This window comes from Myodes glareolus, chromosome 16, assembly GCF_982192425.1.
Source record: "Myodes glareolus chromosome 16, mMyoGla1.1, whole genome shotgun sequence".
Lineage (NCBI taxonomy): Eukaryota > Metazoa > Chordata > Mammalia > Rodentia > Cricetidae > Myodes > Myodes glareolus.
The window spans coordinates 61,476,307-61,498,910 of record NC_142041.1 but is presented as its reverse complement, the minus strand read 5'-3'; the positions used below and the strand labels follow the sequence as shown (position 1 = coordinate 61,498,910).

Here is a 22,604-nt window from a genome sequence, read left to right as displayed (position 1 = left end):
GGTAAATTTATACTGGAAATAATGGATATGGCATATTTTTTTTCAACAGCCCTGCAAAGCTACCATTATCCTAATTTTATAAAGAAGCAAATTAGAACCTAAAAAGCAGTGTGCCTGAACTTACATAGGTTTTCACCTATACTCTTATCCACAGAAACATTCTGCTACTAGAAAATTCTTTCTTACCTTTCCTCTCTCCTAAAATGTTCTATTGTATTGCATTATACTCTTTAGAAGGCTATTCTCAAACTCTTCACCTCTAAGTCTAGTCTCCATCCCCATCGCTGTTCCGCCTCGGAACAATAGTTCTCTCCTCTGGACCTTCAAGAGGAACTAGCTTAATCTTCACCCTCCCACAAGTCACAGTGTCACAGTGCCTCCAATGGTAGGTCTTCACCTTGTTCTAGGGATTGCATCTGGGCCCTTAGACATGCTAAACAAGGACTCCATCACTGAGCGATATCACCAGCTCCAGAAGTTTTTATTTCTAATAAAAGCTATTCCAGCTTCCACAGAAATCTCAGCCACTCAGGAATGCTACTGATGTCATCTTTTATCATATCTCGTTTTCAGTCTTTATCCTTCCAAGAACTTTATCATTCATCTATTTTTCTTACACTTAGGGGCGTGGTTACGAATTATTTTAAGTCATATGGTGCATGCCTGTGATCTTAGCACTAAGAGGCTGAGGTAGGATAATGAGTGCAAGTTTGAAGCCAACACAAACTTTACAATAAGTTCCAAACTAGCCAGGGCTGCATATTGAGACTCTGTTCCCTTTCCTCCCCAGATATATATTATCTAATACAGTGTTTTTACAGACAAATCCTATAATCTTGGATTCTTAAGTCCTAATCACCAATCCTTTCCACACCAAGTTAGCCAACCCCTCCCATACATTCACTCAGCAAATCAATTGATATTTCTATAATAATTTACACAGACTTTCTGCTCTTTGGACATGTTAGATTGTCCCTCACAGCATTTATAGTAGATCAGAAAGAGTTTTTGCAAATAATTTCATATAATTGGAATATGGGTGCTATGGGAGCTCCTTCAGCCAATAGCCTTTAAGATACCAGCTCAATTGGGTGTGTTTTCTTACACTATAAATGCAGCTGTAAAGGGTGCACTCGCTCTCTTCTTTTGCTAAACAAAGAAGATTTGATTCAGAGTTCTTGTTTTGAAAAAAAAAAGGGGGGTAGTGCTGTGGAACAATGGTCTTGTACCCTGTCACTTGTATTTTTTTTTTTTTTTAATAAAATGCTGATTTGCCAGTAGCCAGGCAGGAAGTACAGGCAGGGTGACAAACGAGAATTCTGGGAAGAGGGAACTCTCAGTCTAAAGCTATCACCTAGATATAGAGGAAACAAGATGAGAATGCCTCATTGCTGAAAGGTACCAAGCCATGTGGCTAACACGGACAAGAACTATGGGCTAATTTAAGATGTAACAGTTAATAAGAAGCCTGAACTAACAACCAATTAATAATTAATGTAGATCTCTGTGTGTTTCTTTGGGACTGAAAGACTGCGGGACCAGACGGGAAAGAAACCTCTGTTAACATATGAAAACACGAAAGAAAACGTAGCTTCTAGCCCTTCCTGTTTTAGCAGGGAGTCTTTGTTATAATGACAGAATACCAGAATGAGCTCATATGCTTCCTATTTGTTAGTCAATAGTCTATTAGAAACTATGCAAAACAAACCTAGATTCCATATCAAAGTCTTTATAGCTAGAAATTCCAAGACATTTCAGTTAAAGAGGATTCTGAGTTGTATCTAATCATACCATTTACATACCAAATTTTAACATGCTTAAATCTACATGAATTGCGTTCATCAGTGATTTTAGGGACAAAGAAAAATGTCACTTTACCTTATTATGGATACTGTATCCATTAAGGATTCAGTTTCTGTACACTGTTGACCATCAACACTTTAAAAGAAAAAAAAATTCTAAGAATATATACAAATGAATCTCTGTATAAGAGAACTACTTGGCATAGTCAAGACATATTTCAATCCACAAGAAACATCCTGGTTGAATTAAGGACTTACAGAGTCCATTAAAAGGTGGCCACTTTTTGCTCAGATGTGCTTAAAGAGGTTACAAATCAAACTTCCCCAAACACAAGTTAAGCATAGTTAATATCGCAACCAAGAACCTTTCATGTTTTCCTTTAGAAAACTCCTATTCCATAAAGTTTTCTTTTAACAGCTTTACTTGAATACAACTGAGACATAAAAAACACAACAAGTGTTAATGTATATAACTTGATGGGTTCAAGTTCATTTCCTTATCAAACATCTGTCTCAAACTGAACTTTTGGGGGATGTGAGATAATATATTATACAACTCAGACAAGACTCACTCATGCCCCTCCTGCTTTAGTCTTTCAAGTGCTTTCAAGTGCTCTAGCATAAAAGCTACACACTGCCTCATCCACTTAAGTTTAGAAACAAACAAAACAACACTCCCCACCTTTTTGATCTCACTGAAACAGCATCCAAAACCACAACATGGCCATTTTCAATTCTATTCCTCCAATAGGTCCATTTCTCTTTCCTGAAATCACATTTGCTCTTGCATCTACTGATATATATAATATATATATATATATATATGTGTGTGTGTGTACACATATGTACAATGATACAGCTGTAATATATGTATGCATATATAAATATATACACATATACATATAAATATATACATATACATATATACATACATATATATCACACACACACATACTTCTTTTGAAGATAGGGTCTCATGTTGGCTTCAAATTTGCTATATAACCAAAAATGACGTTAAACTTCTGTTACTGTTTCCAGCTCACAAGTGCTAAGCATATGTTACCATTCCAGGTTTTATACTGTGCTGGGAATCAAATCCAGGGCTTTGTGCAAGATAGGTTAGTACTCTACCAACTGAGCCATACCCCTAGCTTCACATATAAAAAAATCTTAACCAGCTAAGCATACACACCCTTTAATCCTAACATCTGGGATCTCTGTGAGTTTGAGACCAGCCTAGTCTACAGAGTGAGCTCCAAACCAACCAGGTCTACATAGTGAGACAAAACAAAACAAAACTTCCCTTCAAGGTTATGCTCAAAACTAAAACCTTTACCTATCTTAATGACAATATCTAAATCTTATCTTTAGTTTAGTAATGAACTATGGGTTTTGTACTATAGTTTATTGCCTATAATTCTTATTACCTCAAATGGCTTATAAGCTGTACTAGAGAAAATAGTCACCTCCTTCAGTTTTATAGATGTAAATTTTCAATTTTCCTGGCATTTGTCTGCCCTCACAATCACACTGCCAAAGTTGCACCTGCTTTAGTTGCATCCCGTCAATTGCTGTCCTGCTACTGGCCATCTGATGTTGACTCTTCCTGGTTTAGCTTCCAGAATGTTTTTTATATTTGCTTACCAATTTCAATCCTGTCTCTAGTTTTGACTTTCCTCTCTGTAATTAGTACTCAGTCAAATTTTTATTGTGTGTCTGGTAATGAGTCAGGCATGAAGGATACTGAGCCACTAAAGATGTTCAAAGTTAATAGAACCCTTCAAATAGGTCTGCACTATAGCACGTGTGTGTTTGCAGGCTCATGTGTGCACACACACATACACACACACAAACAAAAAAAGCCCAAAGCAAATAAAAAAACTAAAAATAACAAAAAACTTCAAAGAATTATTAGTCTTATGATAAACAGATAATTTATCTCCACAGTTAAGGGTCTGTCATGAATGCATGACTCGATGGCTTGTATTGTGAGAGCACAGACCTAACAATTCTAATCAGACAGCTAGGCAAAATTTCACACAGGTGATGGTTGAGGGAGACTCTGAACAGAAAATATAAGCTTATATTGAAGAGAATAAAAATAAGGGAAGAAGGAACTAAGGGACTTTTTCAAGAACAAATGATAGTAGTATTTTAAGATCAGAGAACTCTGTTCTGTGTTGCTAGACAGTATAAAGCAGGAGGGCAAAGGAGACAATGTTTAAGTGCTCAGCAAAAACAACAAAGACACCAAAACCTGCAAAAAAAAAAAAGTCCTTTTCTTTTCTTTTTTTTTTTGATTTAAAGAATTATTCTTTTTTATGTGCATGCGTGTTTTGCCTACATATGTATGCGCTCCATGTGAGACGGTGAGAAGAGGAATCAGATTCCTTGGATCTGGAGTTACAGAGAGCAGCGAGCTACCAAGGGGTTAATGAGCATCAAACCTGGGTGCTCTGCAGAAGCAGCAAATGCTCTTAACTGCTGAGCCACTTCAGCCCTGACAAAGTTCTTTTTTTCCTTTTTGTGTGTTTGACAGAGTCTTGCTGTGTAAATAGCCCAGGCTGGCTCTGAACTCAAAATCCCCTTGCTCTAACCTCCCAAGTGCTGGGATTACAGGGATGGGCCATCATGTTTACTTCAGAATTTTTTTCTTGCTGGGCGGCGGTGGTGTATGCCTTTGATCTCCACACTCGGGAGGAAAAGGCAGGCAAATTTCTGAGTTCAAGACCAGCCTGGACTACAGAGTGAGTTCCAGGACAGACTTCAAAGCTACAAAGAGAAACCCTGTCTTGAAAAACCAAAAAATTTCTTTCCATACAACTTAATGGGTAGAATACTGTTCTGACAAGCTGGATGAAGTAGTGTACATCTGTTATTCTAGCACTTGAGAGTTGAAGGTAGGTGGATCAAAGTCCAGGGTCACCCTCTGGTACATCACTACTTTTGTACTTTGTGGTCATTAAGTAAAATAAGGGTTTCTTAAATCCAAGTACCACAATAATGCAAATGTCAACTAATAACTCAGATAACTGAAATGAGGGTTGGGAAGGCTACAAATACGGTAGATATTCTGGTCAAAAGTATGACTTATATTACTCAGTTGTTAACATGGAATCATGAAACTCTTAGGTAAATGATGAAGCTTAAAAAAAAAATCAGCCTGAGTGGGGTAATTCAAATCTAAAAGATAAAATACTATATGTACTCACTTACATGTGGATGTTAGTTGTTAAGTCATTGATAAGCAAGCTACAATCCATATCACCACAGTGGTTATGTAGACAATAAGGGACTGGGGGAAGAGGGATGGATGGATTTCCCTAGAAAATGGAAATAGAACAGTTATAGATGAACAAGGAGAAGGGGCTGAAATTGGATGATCAAACAGAAAGGGAGAAAAAAGAGGGGGGAGGGAGAGAATATTGGAAGGAACAGCTAAAACTAAGGGCCATTGAGGTGTCACATGGAAACTTCATACAGTAGTAGCTTCCTATTACTATACACATATATGACGGCAGTCTAAATAAAATCATCAAATAACAGGAGAGACACAGTCCCAAATGAATATCAACCAAGTATCTCATCACCAAATGATGCTTCCAGTACTGGGAATGGGTTACACTTAATTGAGTTGTTGGTCAAAGGGGTTCCATGGGAACCCCCAAAGAAACTAGACTTGTCAAGGCTATTGGTCACTCTCCACAAACAGACAATAAGGCCCTATTGCTAAAGACAACACCTACACAACTCAATGAACATGGAGAAGTCAAGCTGGTGCCTAATAGAGGCTTTATCCATATTGACTAATATGTTCATGGTACTGGAGTATACCCTGCATGCTACCAAAGAAGAAAGGTAAAGACCAACCAAGCTGCAAATCCTTCAATCTACAACTGTGACCTTCCTGCAATATACATCGGTACATCAGTTGCTCAAAACTTCTGGGAGTAAACAATCAACATCTGATTTGAGTTAAGGCCCACTCCATGAGAAGGAACCCATGTCCAGCACTGCTTGGTGATCAAGAACCTGGGACTAGATAGTCCAGGGACCTAGGAGGAAAACAAATACTACTGTTCTGCAAAAGGAATGTAGCAATAAAATGACTCCTAACAACATTCTGCATTACTCATGACCTGTGTCTCGCTTAGCCATCACAGCTTCTTCCTGTAACAGCTGTGAACAAATAGAGATTCACAGCTAGACAGTACACAGAGGGAAAGACCTTACAACACTCAGCCTTAAAAGGGATGTCTCTATCAAATCCCTCTCTTCAGGACTTAGAGAATTATGTGCAAGAAAAGGTAGAAAGAGTGTTAGAGCCAGCAGGGATAGAAGACACCAAGGAAACAAGGCCTTCTAGACATCACAGGGCTGGCGTACATATAAACTCCAGAGACTAGTAGCATACACAGGGCCTTCATGAGTCTGTATCAGATGGTGTCCTGGTGCTGAGAGGGGAAGTGGACACATACCCCTTATCACTAACCAAGAAACTATCTCCAACTGATAACCATTTGAAAATGAAAAATTAGTTTTCTCTAAGGGGGTCTCACTGGGTAAAGAAACCATTCTTAAGGGTAGGCCCCATGCCTAGCAGTAGATGGCCAACAACAAAATAATTCAACAGCACCTTTGTCTCATAATGCTAAGTCAGGTGCTTTTTTTTTTCTTTTCTATCTTATAGGTCCTTTGTGTATATATTGGGGCTTCTGGTTTTAGTTTTTATGTGGCTTCTATGTGTGTAAACATGTATCTCTGCATCTATATGTGTTTCTTGTACTTTTTCTTTGGTTCTTTTTCTTGTTTGGTTGTTTTGTCATATTTCTTTTTGATTTATCTCATTTTATTATTATTTCTTAGATGCCAGTTTGTTTTTTAATGAGAGATGGAAAGGATGTGGATCCGGATGGGAGGAGAGGTGAGGGAAGAATTGGAAGGAGTAAAGGGAGGGGAAACCGTGATTAGAATATATTGTATTTTTAAAAACCTATTTTCAATTTTAAAAAAAAGTATGATTCATATCCTGCCATGGGTTCAATCCATAGTACTATGAGCTAAAAGTTTTAAGTTGGGAAGAAATTTAAACATTTACTTTTGCAAAAGTAAACCCTGGAATTCACTTTAAGGATGTATTATGTGGAACCAAGCTATATTATAACCTTGGATACAAATCGTCAGAGAAGAATTTCTGAGATGGAAAGACAATGTATAGATGAAGCCAAGGAGAGTCAAAAGTATAGAGAAGTAGATGAGACCCCGAAGGGCTCTACTTCACACTCTGTACTATGTCTGTGTCTAGGAGACTTCTGAGATGAGTGAGTGGTGCTACATAAGGAGAACAAAGCGCATGAACTTATCTCCAAGAACTATAATTTAGGCTTTAATTCTATAATATAGCACTACTACATTGAGCAAGGAGGCTTAAGTTACACAATGTATTGGTCTCAGAATCATTTATTTTCTAAATATAATAAAGTAATAGAGCCAGAATGAGATATTTAATTCTCAAAATGGTTTGTTTGTCAATGACAAATAGGACTTTAGTGCAGCCTTTGAGATGAATGAGGAGCAAGCCATGCTCTGATACATAGGAACAAAAAGGAGAAGATTCGGGGACGATTTAGCCTTAGTCCTCAGGGGTTACAAACAGTCACCTTTAAACAGTAGTTAGGATAGCATCCTTGGAACTTTAGGTATTATGTGGGCTACTAAATCCATTTGTCCAGAAATCAAAACGTTTTAACTACCTAACCTTGGGTTAAGTGTACAGCAATAGAAAGAATTTATCATGGGTTAAACACAAGAAATCTTGGGTTGACAAATGGCTCAGTGGATAAAAGCACTTGTTCTGTAAATCTGATATTTCATTTCAATTCCCAGAATCCATCCTGAAAGGAAAGAACCAACTATCTGAAGCTCTCTAACATTTACACATGTACTATGGTATACATATGGTACACACACAACAATAATAAATAAAATTTAAAAAAATAAAGAATCTTTATAATGGTCAGATCTTATCGTCTTAAGTAGAGTTAGCGCAAACACCAAAAGTGCAATATTTACCCTTAGAGTCCTGAGAGATGGCTCAGTGAGTTTAGTTCCTGTTTCTTTGCTAAGCTCGACTACCCAAAAACTCATTACCCGGGGCCGACATGAAGAGAGCAGCTCCCACAGGTTGTTCTCTGACACTTGCATGTGCACACACACGCCAAAATGTTAACCTTCCTCCCTTCCCCCATTGGGCGTGGTGGCATATTCTGAGTGTAGCATTTGGGTGGTGCAGGCAGGAGGATCAGGATCTGTTTAAAGTGAGCCTCAGTGACTTAGTGAATGTTTGATCAAGGGCAGCCTCAGTTACACAAAAGCTGTTCAAAAGAATAAAACAAAAAACAAATACCAAACAAGCACCGCCCCTTGGCTGAGGATGGAGCTCAAACAAACAAAATTCCTAAAGCAAACTGACCTTAAAAATACCTGAAAATAATCTGAGATTGATTACTACCTTCCAACCGATAGGACTAACTAGGACACCTCTTCCAGAATTGGAGCCAATTGCTGCTTTATTTTATTTTATTTTGAGTAGAGCACCAGATCTTGAAAGAGATGTTAAAGAGAAAGGTATCTTAAAATACTAGAACTTAGTATATATCAAAGGTAAGTAGAATCTGAGCCCAAATAAGAGGCAAAAATGAATCAGATTTCTAACTGCAACCTCATTTCTTAAGCACATCTTCACTAAAAATAGTAAAAACTCTATACACATTAAACTGATAGTTTTTACTCCTTTCTTTGCTTAACATATACTCTCTGTAAATCCTGAAATAATTCTATAGCACTCCAAATACTCAAGCCCATCAATTACTCAATTACTTTAATAACGGCTTGCTAGCATAACTTATGTTAAAGACAAGATAGTCTTGAGAACTTAAAAGAAATCAAGAGTGTACAAACCTTTCTCTTTTATTCAAATTAACTTCAGTTTCTGTTTCAGTATTAGTAGCGTTTGGCTTATGCTCAGAAGCTAGTGTCCTTGCTTTCTCATTTTCCACTACTTTTGTTGCTGCCTTTAAGAAAGGTTGAATATGGAAGTGAAGGAGAAAAAAAGAATACATTAAGCATTTTTAAACAAGCAACACACAATCTTCTTTGACAACTGTAGCAGAAGTATCTGTTCACAGGCTAACAGAAGGTATCAAATTATTTTCACAATTCTGACGATGCTGGCAACTCTATGGGCTATTGCTTGGTTTATAGGCATTATGGAAGGTTTTTTTCTCCTGTAAATAAATTTGATAGAAAGAATGTTCTCTAGGTAATTTTAAACAAAATTTTAGTGACTGGAGACAAGTCTTAGCGGTTAAGAGCTTCTTCTGCTGAGGATAAGTTCAGCTCCTTCACCAGGTGGCTCACAACTGCTGCAGGGAATGTGATGCCCTCTTCTGCACACATACACATGTGTACATATCTGTGTATACACCTGGAAATTCTGAAGTACAGTTACCTCAAATTAATGACGCTATTCCACTTTAGTCACTCATTAACTTAAAATTTGGGTCAGATTTTAAGATTCTCTTAAGTCCTCTCCTTCATCATAACATTCTCTCTCCTTGAGATAATGTGTACCTTCATTAGAAAAGTTGACGATTTTTCATTCAGCACACAATCCACATAACTCTTAATTTTCTCCATCATGTAGTTATAGCTGAAATTTTGAAAAAAGGAGTGGAATGCATCTTTCTGAGAGATTATCCTGAGTAATTTCCTTTCTAGAGACTAAAGAAAAAACAGAAATGTATTAATAAAAAACAAATTTTAAGGAAATACATATTTGATTGAAAAACAATTATTTTGTAAATATAAACTCAAAGAGATACAATTAAGAGTTATAATTCTGCTTTAAAAAGACCATGTATTGTCTTCCTTTTAAATGCCCCCACATTTCTACATGCTTTGTTTCAGACACATAGGAGGGAATAGATATTATAAACTTAATTGCCTACTACCCAGTTTAAAAACAAAACATTATCAATATGGCTAAAAATATGTTTACTTCCATAATCTGATTACATCCCATTTTTTTGTCCTCATCTCTAATTATACAACACTCAGAATTTCCTATCTTTATAAATTCCTCAGGGTTGAAGGTGTGCATGGCTTATCATAAGCAGTGCTTGTCTAGTCTACCTTGAGCTCCATTCCCAGTACTGCCACACCCCCCAGAGTAAATCTCTTTACATTTGTATAACATATTTATATGTCTACAAATAACAGTATAGTTTATTGGTTTTAATTTTATTTATATATGTTGGCATGCATATGTGACGCATGTGCATGTGAGCTCATCTGTGCCTATATCAATGTCAGTCTTCCTCTATTGCTCTCCATCTGATAGTTTTAGACATGTTATCTCACTGAACCTGGTCCTCATTGATTGATGACAGGCTAGCCACTAAGCCCCAGTGATCCTTCAGTCTCTGCCTCCCAGCACTGGGATTGCACGTACCTGCTACCATATCTGGCTTTTTATGTGGCTATTGTGAATCTGAGTGTAGCTCTTCATACTTTTTCATAGCTAGCAATTTACTTCATTGCAGGATCTGTGAAGTCCTGTGGCTTTAATCTTATACAAATAGCATCATTTGTAAAAAAGTGATTTTTCTGAAACTTGTTATATTTTTCTTGATTCTATGTTCCTGGCAATTACTTATGTTAATGTATAGGAAAAGTTACTTATACCAACTGTCTAGTATATTTATCAGTCATCATTTGTTCATTTAGTTGCTAGAAGAACTTAGGTTATTTGCTATTACTGCAATGCTCAAACATTTTCTCTTAATCCTCTTGTGTTCAATATAAATTTTTCGTATACAGTAGTTGTCTCAGTGCTGGACAAACAATAAGTGCTATAGAACTTGAAGAAACTGTAGGCTTGATCCTAGACAAATTATCTCAATAAGATCTGGGTTTTTCCTGTTTGTTTTTAAAGCTTCATGGTTTTTAGAATATAGAGGAAACAAGTTATTCTAAAGTATTTAACTAGAAATGGAACTCACTGGAATGTGTGCTTGCATATTTTGCCTTGACTCTCTAATGCACCAATTTATACTTCAGAGAGGAGGGTACGCAGGCATCTAAGCATTCTGCCATCTTTTGGGCCAATTGTTTTAATCAGTGAAAAGTGCTGCCAGTCTTAAAGTATGTGAAACAGGTCAATGCGTTAGTTGGCAATGTCCCACTGACTATGCCAACACTAGAGAAGTTGAACACTTTCCTCCTAAGTGTATTTGTGTAGTGGCCGTAGGTTTCCTCTGGTGAGACAGAAATAGAGTTTTCATTAACCTAGCAATACTAAGATGAAATACATGGGTAGGAAATCCAACAAAATCATCAGGCTCTCTGCTTAAACTTCTGGGGTATTATATCCTGGGAGAAGAGTCAAACTAGTTATTAATTAAGCCAACTAGACCCTCGACTCTATCTACTAGCACAACAAATGGCATTCTGCCTTCAGTAATTTTCAGGTAAATTAAACCCAATATGACAGTACTATTTTTTTGTGAGAAAAACTAAAATGAAAACCACAGGTAAGGGCTATAGAGCAACTGTTGTTAACTACTTTGGAAAACTATAGGCAGCACCTACTAAAATTGAAGGAATGTCATTTGATAAGTACAACAAGTGAGTATGTCTAGCTATTACTCAGGAACTTTACTCCAAGTATACAATGAACAAAAGTGCATCAGTCTGCTCCATAAGACCTATTAAAGTACTTTACAGCAAAGAATGAAATACCTTCAATGTCCAGCATAGGAAAGATAAATTACTACCTACTCATACAACAACAACAACAAAAAGAAAGGTACAAACTATTATAATCACAACCTTGTATATAATTTTATTATAAAACACACTTTTAGTGGAAGAAGGCTGGTTAATAGTTATGCTGGAGAAGACGTCCTCAAATGACAAGATTTGGATGAGGTTCTAGGTTTTTATTTGAGATAGTCTCAAAAATATCTCTCTTTTACCTCCTCACCTGTCTCAGAAGGATCCCTTTCTCTCACCTTCCAACTCCTGTCTCAGAAGGATCTTTTTCTTACCCCCAACTCCTGTCTCAGAAGGATCTCTTTCTCTCGCCCCTCCCCCCACGTCTCAAAAGGATCTCTCTCACCACACTCACACACAAACACACACACACACACCTGAGCTTGGATGTAGTATTACAGGTCTGTCTGTACTATCCCATGCCTTGATAACATTTCTTGTTGATGGTGCCAAGGACCAAAGGACTTGTACTTGTGAGGCAAGTGCTAGAGTCCCACCACAGAGCTTCATTTCTAGCTAGCTAGTTTCCTGATGCAGGGGCTCCTCACACAAGTCTCTTCCTTGGTGTAAACACACCTACTTAAATACCTAGAACACATTATTTTCTTCTAGAGGTATAGATGTTCAATAAAAAAAAAATCCTAAAAATGTAAGATTATGCTTTCTTTCTTTGAAGATATTTAATTTACCCTAACAACACTGTTTTTAATATTTTAACAACCAGAGGCCTACTGACTATATTAACATACACAGACAAACTGCAAATGATCCTATAGCAAACTCCAGCTGGGTGTGATGTCATACTCTTGAGATCCCATCTCAAAGAAAAAAAGATGAAGGGAAGAGAAAGTACAGAAAAAGGGGGAAGGCCAGGAGTACATGTCTCTAATTCTAGTACTTAGTGGTGAAGGCAAAACTATCTTGAGTTTTGAGTTTTAAGTTTTGGATACAGAACTGAATTTTATTTCAACCATACAGCAATAAAAATCAATCATTCAATCAATAAACGAGGAGGTGGGGGACTCTAGAAAAATAAGCAAGTTATACTGCCTCTCCGTACTTATACTGCCTAATGTGGCAGCCACCAAACCCCCAATAGAGTTTCTGGACCTCGAAATGTGAATATTAAGTTGGACATAGTGCAAATATAAGTACTTGATAGATAAAAGGGTAAAAGAATTTTTGTTTTGATTATTGTTAGAATTTTTTAATATATTGAGTTTGGTAAATCATTTTTTCTTCTTCAATTTTCTGTTTTAATTGCCCCATACAAACAGTTGTAAAATTAATTCTATTGCTTTATATAAATAATTACCGTGTGAGATTCTGGATCACCAAATATTCTTTCAAACACTTCTTCTGCTTCCTTAAAGTTGCCACTTTCCATACAAACAGCCACAGCCTTAAAGATGACATATACAAACATTAAGTTGCTTTTTAAAATGTCCAACCATTATTTGACTAAGTGCATAGATAATGCTGAAAGACATCATTTTAAACATTTTTATGCATTTTATTTGATAAAGATATAAAATACTTTTTCAATGATGAAATAATTATGGCTTTAAAGTTAAAAAATTCTCACTAGTTCTGTACACATTTACACTAGTTCTGTTCAGCATCTCTAAGCAGTAATTAATAAATAGGTTGGAAGTTATTATTATTATATCTGGAAAGACTACTGCTCCCACTGCTCATTTCCACATGCTCTACACAGTGGAGACAGCGCACCTACCCCCCACAGAACTGTTGTGTGAGCTGCATACAACAGTGCGGCAAAGCAACAATACACTAAATGCTATGGCACCGTCTCAACTGTCTAGTAGTGTAGTAAAAGTTTTCTTTAGCTACGCAAAGATTGGGAAAACATGAAAAATCTCTTTTTTCTAAGTTGAATTCTTACAAGAAGCAAGTGTTTTTCTACCCAATGTCACATCTCCAGGTCCTAATTTCATTTGACAATCACACTAAGTAGGACACCACTTTGGGTCTCTCTCTCTTGGACAACTTAAAAAAAATTTTTACAGAACTTCTAAAGCTGAGGAAAAATTTATTGAACTAAGGAAATATTTGCATTAGCTGGAAAGTAGATGTTTGACTTTTCTGCTTTCTTATTCTTAAGCAGTCTACTGTAATTCAAGTCATAGCATGGTTAAAATTCTATATACTCTTGTTCACAAAAATACACACACAGCATGCATGGCATGTGTGAGGTCTTGGGCTCAATCCTCAGAACCAGAACCAACACCCCACAATAAACAAGCAAATCATAGCACCTGCTACGTCCCCCCAATATTTATAGTCCTTAGGTAATTAGGAGGGCATGAATCCTTAGTTTTAAAGTTTGTTTGGTAATCTCTAAATAGCTACAGTGCTTCCTACAATATGGAGGCAACATACACCTGAACATGAAACATTAAGTTCTGGGCTTGGTGCTCATGTGAAGACTATAGTCAATGTTCTAAATGAAAAGATGTCATTAAAATTCTCACTAGGCTTATACCAACTTCTGACAGGTTACTTTTATTCTGGATGTTATGATGTTTTCATATTTGTGACAGTTAATATTCAGTCTCCATTTCCAGAACAGACTGAGAAGTGAAGACCTACCCTGAACGTTGGCAGCACTATTCCATGAGTGAAAGTTATGGTATGGGCTGAACAAAAAGAAGTATGTGAACACTAAGCACTCATCTCTCTGCTTCCTGACTCGACACAAGATGACCAATCACTTTACACTCCTATGCTATATGCCTCCCCCAACATGGACTGCTACCATCTCAAATTATAAGCTAAAATAAGCCCTTCTTCTCTGATTATGTTTTCATTTTTTTCCTCAGAATTCATTTATCTTTATGTATACAAATTGGTGTGCTTGCACATGTGTGCAGGTGCCTGCAGAGACCAGAACAAGGAACTGGAGTTACAGGTAGCTGTGCACTCCTAATGTGGATGCTGGGAACTGAACTCAGGTCCTCTGAAAAAGCAGAACTGCTCTTAATTACTAATCCATTTCTACAGACTCTCCTTAAGGTGTTTTTTGTTAGGTATTTTGTTTCATCAATGAGCAAAGTAGTTGATAGAATATTCTAGCAAAACAAGCACAAAATAATACTCATACCTGAATTTTAATTAAATTCTGTATTTCTTCATGAAGTTTGTCACGTTCCTTTTCAATTGAATCCCAGATCATCAGGGCTGATTCCAAGGGTGTAATACGTTCATCACTTTCAAACTGTGCATCTTTAAAACAGAAAAGTCAATTAACTGGAAGTTAAGTAGAAACTTCACAACTTGGTTCTTTTTCAAACTTATCAACTATATTCTACATGCCAGGCAGTTTTCATACAGAGCAGTTTTGGGAAATGATTTTCTAAGTTAATTTGATCACTACACACACACACACAGGAAAAATAAAACCACTGAAATTATAAAAATCAGAAACTTTTTATTTATTTAATTTATTTTTTTTAAGACAAGGTCTTGCTATGTAGCACAGGTTGGTCTCAAACTTCAGGTCTTTCTGCCTTGGCCTCCAGAGTGCTGGGAATACAATGTATGCACTACCATGCCTGGCTACCATTTCAAGTGTCTTGAAGGTAAAATGCTCTTATTCGATCATACAACTATATTTGAAATTTGGGGGGCAAGAACCATTTATTAGTTATATTTCTCTAAAACTCTAGCTTCAAAGCTGTTTTGGTTCATTTCAACTCAACTAAAAAATATATGAATATATTGAAGAGAATTTTAAAAGCTGGGTATAATTTCATACACACAGCATGTCCATATTAGCAGTTTCAAGGATTGTAATTTTCTGTTGGCCTCTTTTGGCATTTCCAATAGTTCAGATTTTTAAAAAATTATTAATTTATAATCGAAGTTGTGTTGCGTACTTAAGATACAAACACAAAGAGAAAACTACTACACATGGCGACTCAAGTCTATAATCCCAGCACTTCTGAGGCTGAGGCAGGAGCATCACTCACAATTCAAGCCTAGCCTGGGTGAGACCTTGTTTCAAAACAAAAACATGAAAACAATTCCTGTCCATGTGTACTTCACATATCCGTAAGTGATGCGATGTGGACAAGCCGGCAGAACTGGCACTTTCCTAGATGTGCACTCATTATGCCATTGGCTGTTTGCTCTACTTCAGAATCATTCAGAAATTTTCAAACATATGGATGACTAAGTATATCTGGAAATTGTTTAAACTCTAGAATATGACCTAGGGATGCAGTCCAGTAGAGCACTTACTCTGCACACATGAAGCCAAATGCTGTAAGAAGAAATAACAAAAAAGGATAATAAGAAAATAACCAAGAAATACAGAGAAGATGAAGAGGACATCTGAGAAAGCTGAGATGGACTATAAGGCAGAGGGATAAAAGACATTCTTACAAATAAAGAAAGCTTATTAGGCACCTCTCTTTCTCTGAAGTAGGACTACACCTAGGAGAGGCAGATAACAGGACCATTAAAGCCCACTCATTGTGTCTCAAAGAACAGTTCATCTCAGCAGACATGATCCTGTATCCAAAAGACCCTAATAACTCTACAAAACACTTGGATTTGATAAACACTTTTAGTGAATTAGCAGAATATAAAATTAAAATGCAAAATTTAGAAGCTTTCCTTTACATAAATTCGTTGAGAAAGATACCAGGAAAAAAATCTTGATCACAATAAAATAAAGTTCCTAGGATTAAAGCTAACCCAGGAGGTGAAAGATCTGAGCAATGAAGAATTTAAGATACTGAAGAAGTTGAAGACACTAAAAGATTAAAAGACATCCCATACTCACAAATTGACAGAATAGTGCAAAAATGGCTATTGCTGTGAAAGTGATCAGAATTCCACTTATGTTTTTCATAGAACTGGGAAAAAAAACCCTAAAATTCAAGTGTAAGAACAAAAGACTCCAATACGAAGCAGAATGGGCAAAGCAACAAGGAACACATAAACCTCTTCCCTCTAACTAGGAGCACAGGTGGGAAGTGTAAATAATGTGCAAAGGACAAGGAGCAGGCATGGGAGCAAGGAGAATGAGGCAAACTACAGTCCTGAAGAGTCTCCTCGGAGGTGAGCTGCTAACTTGTACCTGTTTTCTGTTTTCTTTCCTGGCTTACTTTGGATGAGGTTTAAAGATCTGGTAGAGTAGGCAGTATTTTACAAGGGAAAGGGGAAGTAAGAAAAGCTTCTTATGGATTCCTTGACATTGGGTTGGTAGGCTGGAAACTAAAGAAACTGAAAACACATGACTGGCTTTTCCTCACAGTGCATCTGCTGAATTCTGCTGCAGTGTAGGAGGCCTGGAAATTCTTAATCTTAGATCTTAGGTAATAGTCAGGCATGGTGACACCTGTAAGTCCCTGTGCTCAGGAACTGTGGCAGGAGACTAGGAGTTTTTGGGTAGCCTGGGGTACATAAAAGCAAGTCTTTTGAGATGGGAAAATCTTTCATAAACATTTTTTTCTGCTTGAGATGTCTTATTTAACAGCTCTGTGGGGCTGGAGACAGGACCCACTATGGACCACTACCTACTTATAAGCACTCAGCAGTTAAAATGCAAGTAGTCCAGATAGATATCCTTTAAGCATAAAGTACTACATCATAAACTTACTACAAAAAATAAGATATCTTATTAACATTTTGTACATTACTTGTTGGCATATTTTAAAAATATTGGATTACTGGGTTAAACAAAATACCGTTAAAATTAACTCTACTTCATTTTAATTGTCTTAATTTAACTACTAAAACACCTTAAATTTCAAAAAGACCATATTTCTATCAGGAACTACTATTTACTATAGAGCAATCACTGAAAGGTCACTGAAAATGCAATACATAAATTAAAAAAGTTGTTTGGGGTTATAGCTTGATGGTGGCATATTCACCTGTTAGTCAAAGGCCCTGGGTACATGGCACTGCAAAACACAAACAAACAAAACCCTAAACTTTAACTATCTCCTTTGAATCAACAGTGATTCTTGCTCGCTGATCTTTGTGGTTTTTATCTAAGATATATATTCAATACAGAATCCTGGTGCACTTAAAGATTTAGCCATGGGGTCAGGATGGATATGCATGGCTCAGCTGTATAGCATTTGACTAAAACACACAAGTCTCTGGGTTCAATCCCTGTTTCTGTAAAAATGCAAAACAAGTCAACTGCAGGTTACTCACAAAATCTGTTTTTATCCCTTAAAGGGAAGGTTACCTGAAAAAAAACTAAGATATAAAGAGTAACTATTTTGTGTAAAGCATGGCTAAGCAGTTTAAAATAATCTGCCACATATGATTTATAAAACCACCCAATTAACTACAATACGTTAAGTATTGGTGTGCAATTTTTCAATTGTGTCTACATCAGCCACAGGCTCTGAGCTACACATAGTCCTCTCTTCTGCATCTACACTAACCCTGTCAGGTAGTAGTTTCCTTCTAGTTCAAACACTCCACCCTAGAGGGAAGTGTATAAAGATTCAGTAAGTAACGAACTCAAAAGACTCAGGCAGTCCCTGAAACTTACCAGATGTACAAGTCCTTGCTCCCCCCTACCCATAGCTATGTAGGAACCACTCAGGAGAGGAGACTCCCTAACCTGCTGAACTGACTACAAATTACTCAGAGAGCTTTCCTGAGTTGCCACTCATACTGGGCTGAGGCTTTGGTGGTGTGACTGCCTGAGTTGTCCATGATCTTGTAAGTAACTACAGGAAGCCCTGGTTCACCAAGGTAGAATTTGGTATCAGTGTTACTTTGATTTGTCATGGGTTCCATATTTCAGGAGATTATTAATCTCCCCAGGAATAATATCAGACAACAAGCCCCCAATTTCATTCTCCAAATAAAGCAGGCTACATGGTTCAGGGATGGTTCAGTATGATACTAATATTCTGAGAGTTTATATAGTTTTATAAGTAAATAGTTTCATGCAAGTACTAATGGGAAAGTATTTTGTAAATTATAAAATGAACTAACATTTCTCATTATAATCTAAGATGAACCATGGAAACAAGGGAGAGAGATTACAACCACAAACTATGTTTTCTTGTATAAGGTCAGGCATCAAGTTTAAATAGCTGACAGTAAACAGTGTATGTATGGTAGCTGTTATCACTAAGTTATATAAGGAAACTTCAAATGACATCTCCAGGAGTCTAGAAAGCGTAGTCCGCCCACTGTAACATCTGAATCATCTGGGAGCTAAACTCATGGTGAGGCAGAATGGCTCCATTGTTTTAAGAAGCCCTTTAAATAATATGAAGTAGGGTAAAGTTTGAGAGTCACTGTTCTACAAAGATAAAACTATATTTCTTTATTTGCTTTAGATAAGCTTATGTGTATGCCAACTGTAGGTAGGCAAACCTTCTTTCCCTCAGCCAAAAACAAAAAACAAAAACAAAAAAACCCATAGTGTTCATCAGTTTCTCATGTCTTATATTTAGACATAAGTTAAAAGACTAATATAAAATAAAAATTTGTATTTACCAAGAGATTTTCCTGCTGCAATTCTTGTCAAAAACTGACATATATATACAGTTCTCAACTGGTAAGTTGTAAGACTGGATAGTCCATGAATAATAGCTAAAAAAGAAAAGAAAGACTTTATTAAAATATTATCACAATCTAATAGCCACAATACAATGTTAAGTATTAGATTATAAACACTTGGGATGGCTATTCTTGGTTCTCAACTTGACTACATTTGGAATTAACTAAAACCAAAAATGGCTTGACACGTCTAGGAATAATCTATCTTCCTTTCTTTTCTTTTCTTTTCTTTTCTTTCTTTCTTTCTTTCTTTCTTTCTTTCTTTCTTTCTTTCTCTCTTTTTTGTTTAAGTAAACCATCTGAAGTGAGATGATCCATTTCTAATCTGGAAATTAGATGAAAAGACAAATCTTTGATCCAGATCTTTTGAGGTGAGAAGATCCACCTCTAATCTCGGCCATATGTTTTTCTAGAATATATATAAAGGACATGGAAGAGGGAAGTTCTTTTTGCCAATTTCCTCCCACCCTCAATAAACATTCTTTTCCTGACATTAGAGCCTAATTTTTGAGGGATTTCGGCATATACTGAAGACCATCTGTGACATCAAGCCTCATGGATTGAACACTTACTGGATTCTTGGACTCTGTACATAGGCAGCCACTACTGGATTAGGTGGACCACAGCCTGTCAATCATTCTAGTAAATCCCTTTTCTATGGATAGACTTATTTTATATATATAGCTTGTTACTCTAGAGAAGCTTGACTAGTAAAACACTCAACAAAAACTGATCATAATTTTAGAACTATAGAGTCTTTTTTTAAAAAAGTTTTTCGAGACAGGGTTTCTCTGTGTAGCTTTGGAGCCTGTTCTGGAACTAGCTCTGTAGACCAGGCTCGCCTCAAACTCACAGAGATCTGCCTGCCTTAGCCTCCCATGTGCTAGGATTAAAGGTATGTGCCACCACCGCCCGTAAGAACTATAGATTCTAATCATTCAATTTCTTAAATATTAGAAAAAAGTTTTGTAATATAGTGTTCTTACACAATGTAATTCAGTTGTGAAATAAATACTCAAAATTGCTTTTAAAAGTAATACCAAAGAAAGATTCACATCTAAATTATAGTGTATCAAACTACAACTTTGAAATTAATACTATGAAATTCTTTATATAATAGAAAATATTATACATATGTCAAGGTTTCCACTGAGTTTGTTCAGTTCATAAAGATTGAGCTTAAAAAATATATTTCTCAAATATTTGAATTCTCACAAAGATGCACTTGGCAGTGAATGTGCATACTGGTGAGCGAACCATATTCCTGGATCTCTCACACACAGGCAAGAGGATAAACTTGGCTCTCATTCTGCAAGTGCTATAAAACTTTTTTTTTAACATTTAAACAAAAGATTTCATTTTTATTTCTCCTGCTTGTCTGTCTGTGTAACACGTGTATACAGTGCATGCTGAGGCCAGAAGAGCGCATTAAATACCCTGGAACTGGAGTTCCAGACTCTGCCGTGGAAGTGCTGAGAATCAAGCCCAGATTTTCTGGAGGAGCAGTTAGTGTTCCTAACTACTGAGCCAGTTCTCCACACCTTCTCCCTTTTAAGAAAGGCCTTCCATTGGTCTGAAGCTTGCCAAAGTAGGCTAGGCTGGCTGGCAAGTGAACCTTGTCTTCCCAGTGCTGTGAATACAAGTATGTTAAGCTTTTTCTTTCTTTTATTTTTTAAAATTTATTCTTTTTTGTTTTTTATTACTTTATAAATAATACCAATCAAAATTTCCACTTCCTCCCCTCCTCTCACTTCCCTCCTGCTCCCCCACTCATCCTTCCCCTCCAGTCCCAAGAGAGGGCAGGGTACCCTGCCTTGTGGGAAGTCCAAGGCCCTCCATCCTCCATCCAGGCTTAGGAAGGTATGCATCCAAATAGAATAGGATCCCAAAAAGCCAGTACATGCAGTAGAGACAAATTCCAGAGCCATTATCATGGCTTCTCAGTCTGCCCCAATTGTCAGCCACATTCAGAGTCCGGTTTGATCACATGCTCGTTCAGTCCCAGTACAGCTGGATTTGGTGAGCTCCCATTAGCTCAGGCACACTGTCTCAGTGGGTGGACCAACCTCACAGTCCTGACTTCCTTGTTCATATTCTCCCTCCTTCTGCTCTTCAACTGGACCTTGGGAGCTCAGTCCAGTGCTCCGATGTGGGTCTCTGTCTCTATCTCCATCCGTTGCGGGACGAAGGTTCTATGATGATATTCAAGATAGTCATCAGTGTGACTATGGGACAAGGCCAGTTCAGGCACCCTCTCCTCCACTGCCCAGCGTCCTAGCTGGGGACATCCCCGTGGACACCTGGGAACTCCTCTAGAGCCAAGCCTCTTGACAACCCCCAAATGGCTCCCTTAATTAAGATATCTCCTTCCCTGCTCCCATATCCGTCCTTCCTCCATCTCAACCATCCCACTCTCCCAAGTTCTCCCCAACCCTCCCCTGGTTCTCTCACGAGTATGCACATTCACTGCCAAGTGCATCTTTGTGAGAATTCAAATATTTGAGAAATAAAATTTTTAAACTTGATCTTTATGAATTGAACAAACTCAGTGGAAACCTTGACATATGTATAATATTTCCTATTATATAAAGAATTTCATAGTATTAATTTCAAAGTCGTAGTTTGATACACTATAATTTAGATGTGAATCTTTCTTGGCTTCTGGGGATCAAACTAAGGTCCCCCGCTTGCAAGAAAAGCATTTTCAAGCTGTACTAGGCATCCTGTCAACTTCTTAAATTTTCTATATTCATCTGCTATAGTTTAGATCTAGAATGCTTTATTCTCAAGGCTTGGTCCACAGACTTGCTAGGGTCTGTAGACCTTTAATCTTGATGCAGATTTTGGGTCACCGAAGGTGGTGTTTCAAGGGGGCTGGAGGACCTTTATTCCTGTCTCTCTTACATCCTGGCATCAAACAGTTTTGCTCCTTTGTAGCTGCCACCTTTGAAATCAGTTTGCTCTCTCCCAGATACACTGCTCTTAACTTAAAAGAGCAGGGGTAGTTGAAATTACGCCTGTTTGAAAAATTGTCAGCTTTGTTCTTTGGCTGGGCATCATGATGAGCTGACTCTTCAGAGCTTCAGGCACAGAAACATCCAGAACTGCGCAAGATGTACCCCTTCTTTCTATGGGCCGACTAGGTCAGATATATGTTACTACGACACAAAGCTACCATACACTGCACATGTATGAACGAAACAGGAGTTCACGGTGACGTTTCCAACTCCAACCTGTCAACGCAGAGTAACCGTAGCCTATTCTCAACCACAGCATAGAGAAGTGACTTCATTTCAGGACCTCATTTTCTACTTAAAGTTACCTACCCACGCCACGGCTCCAGCTTTATCTGTAAGGAAACTTTCCTAAACACGGATCTGGAGCACCCCTCTTAACATACTAGCA

General features: G+C 37.3%; 1 protein-coding gene across 2 annotated transcripts in view; it reads right to left on the bottom strand.

Annotated features, from left to right (window-relative positions):
* Window positions 1-22,604, bottom strand: part of Terf1 (telomeric repeat binding factor 1) — a 34,922-nt gene that overhangs the window by 11,594 nt on the left and 724 nt on the right. The window contains exons 2-7 of one of the 2 annotated variants that reach the window (XM_087897242.1): window positions 19,137-19,232; window positions 14,758-14,879; window positions 12,952-13,038; window positions 9,435-9,584; window positions 8,763-8,875; window positions 1,879-1,938 (exon numbers count right to left, since the gene is read on the bottom strand). In XM_087897242.1, coding sequence (XP_087753368.1) covers window positions 1,879-1,938; window positions 8,763-8,875; window positions 9,435-9,584; window positions 12,952-13,038; window positions 14,758-14,879; window positions 19,137-19,232 — 628 coding nt within the window. The remainder of the gene's footprint in view (window positions 1-1,878; window positions 1,939-8,762; window positions 8,876-9,434; window positions 9,585-12,951; window positions 13,039-14,757; window positions 14,880-19,136; window positions 19,233-22,604) is intronic. The other variant, XM_087897243.1, reaches the window with a different exon arrangement.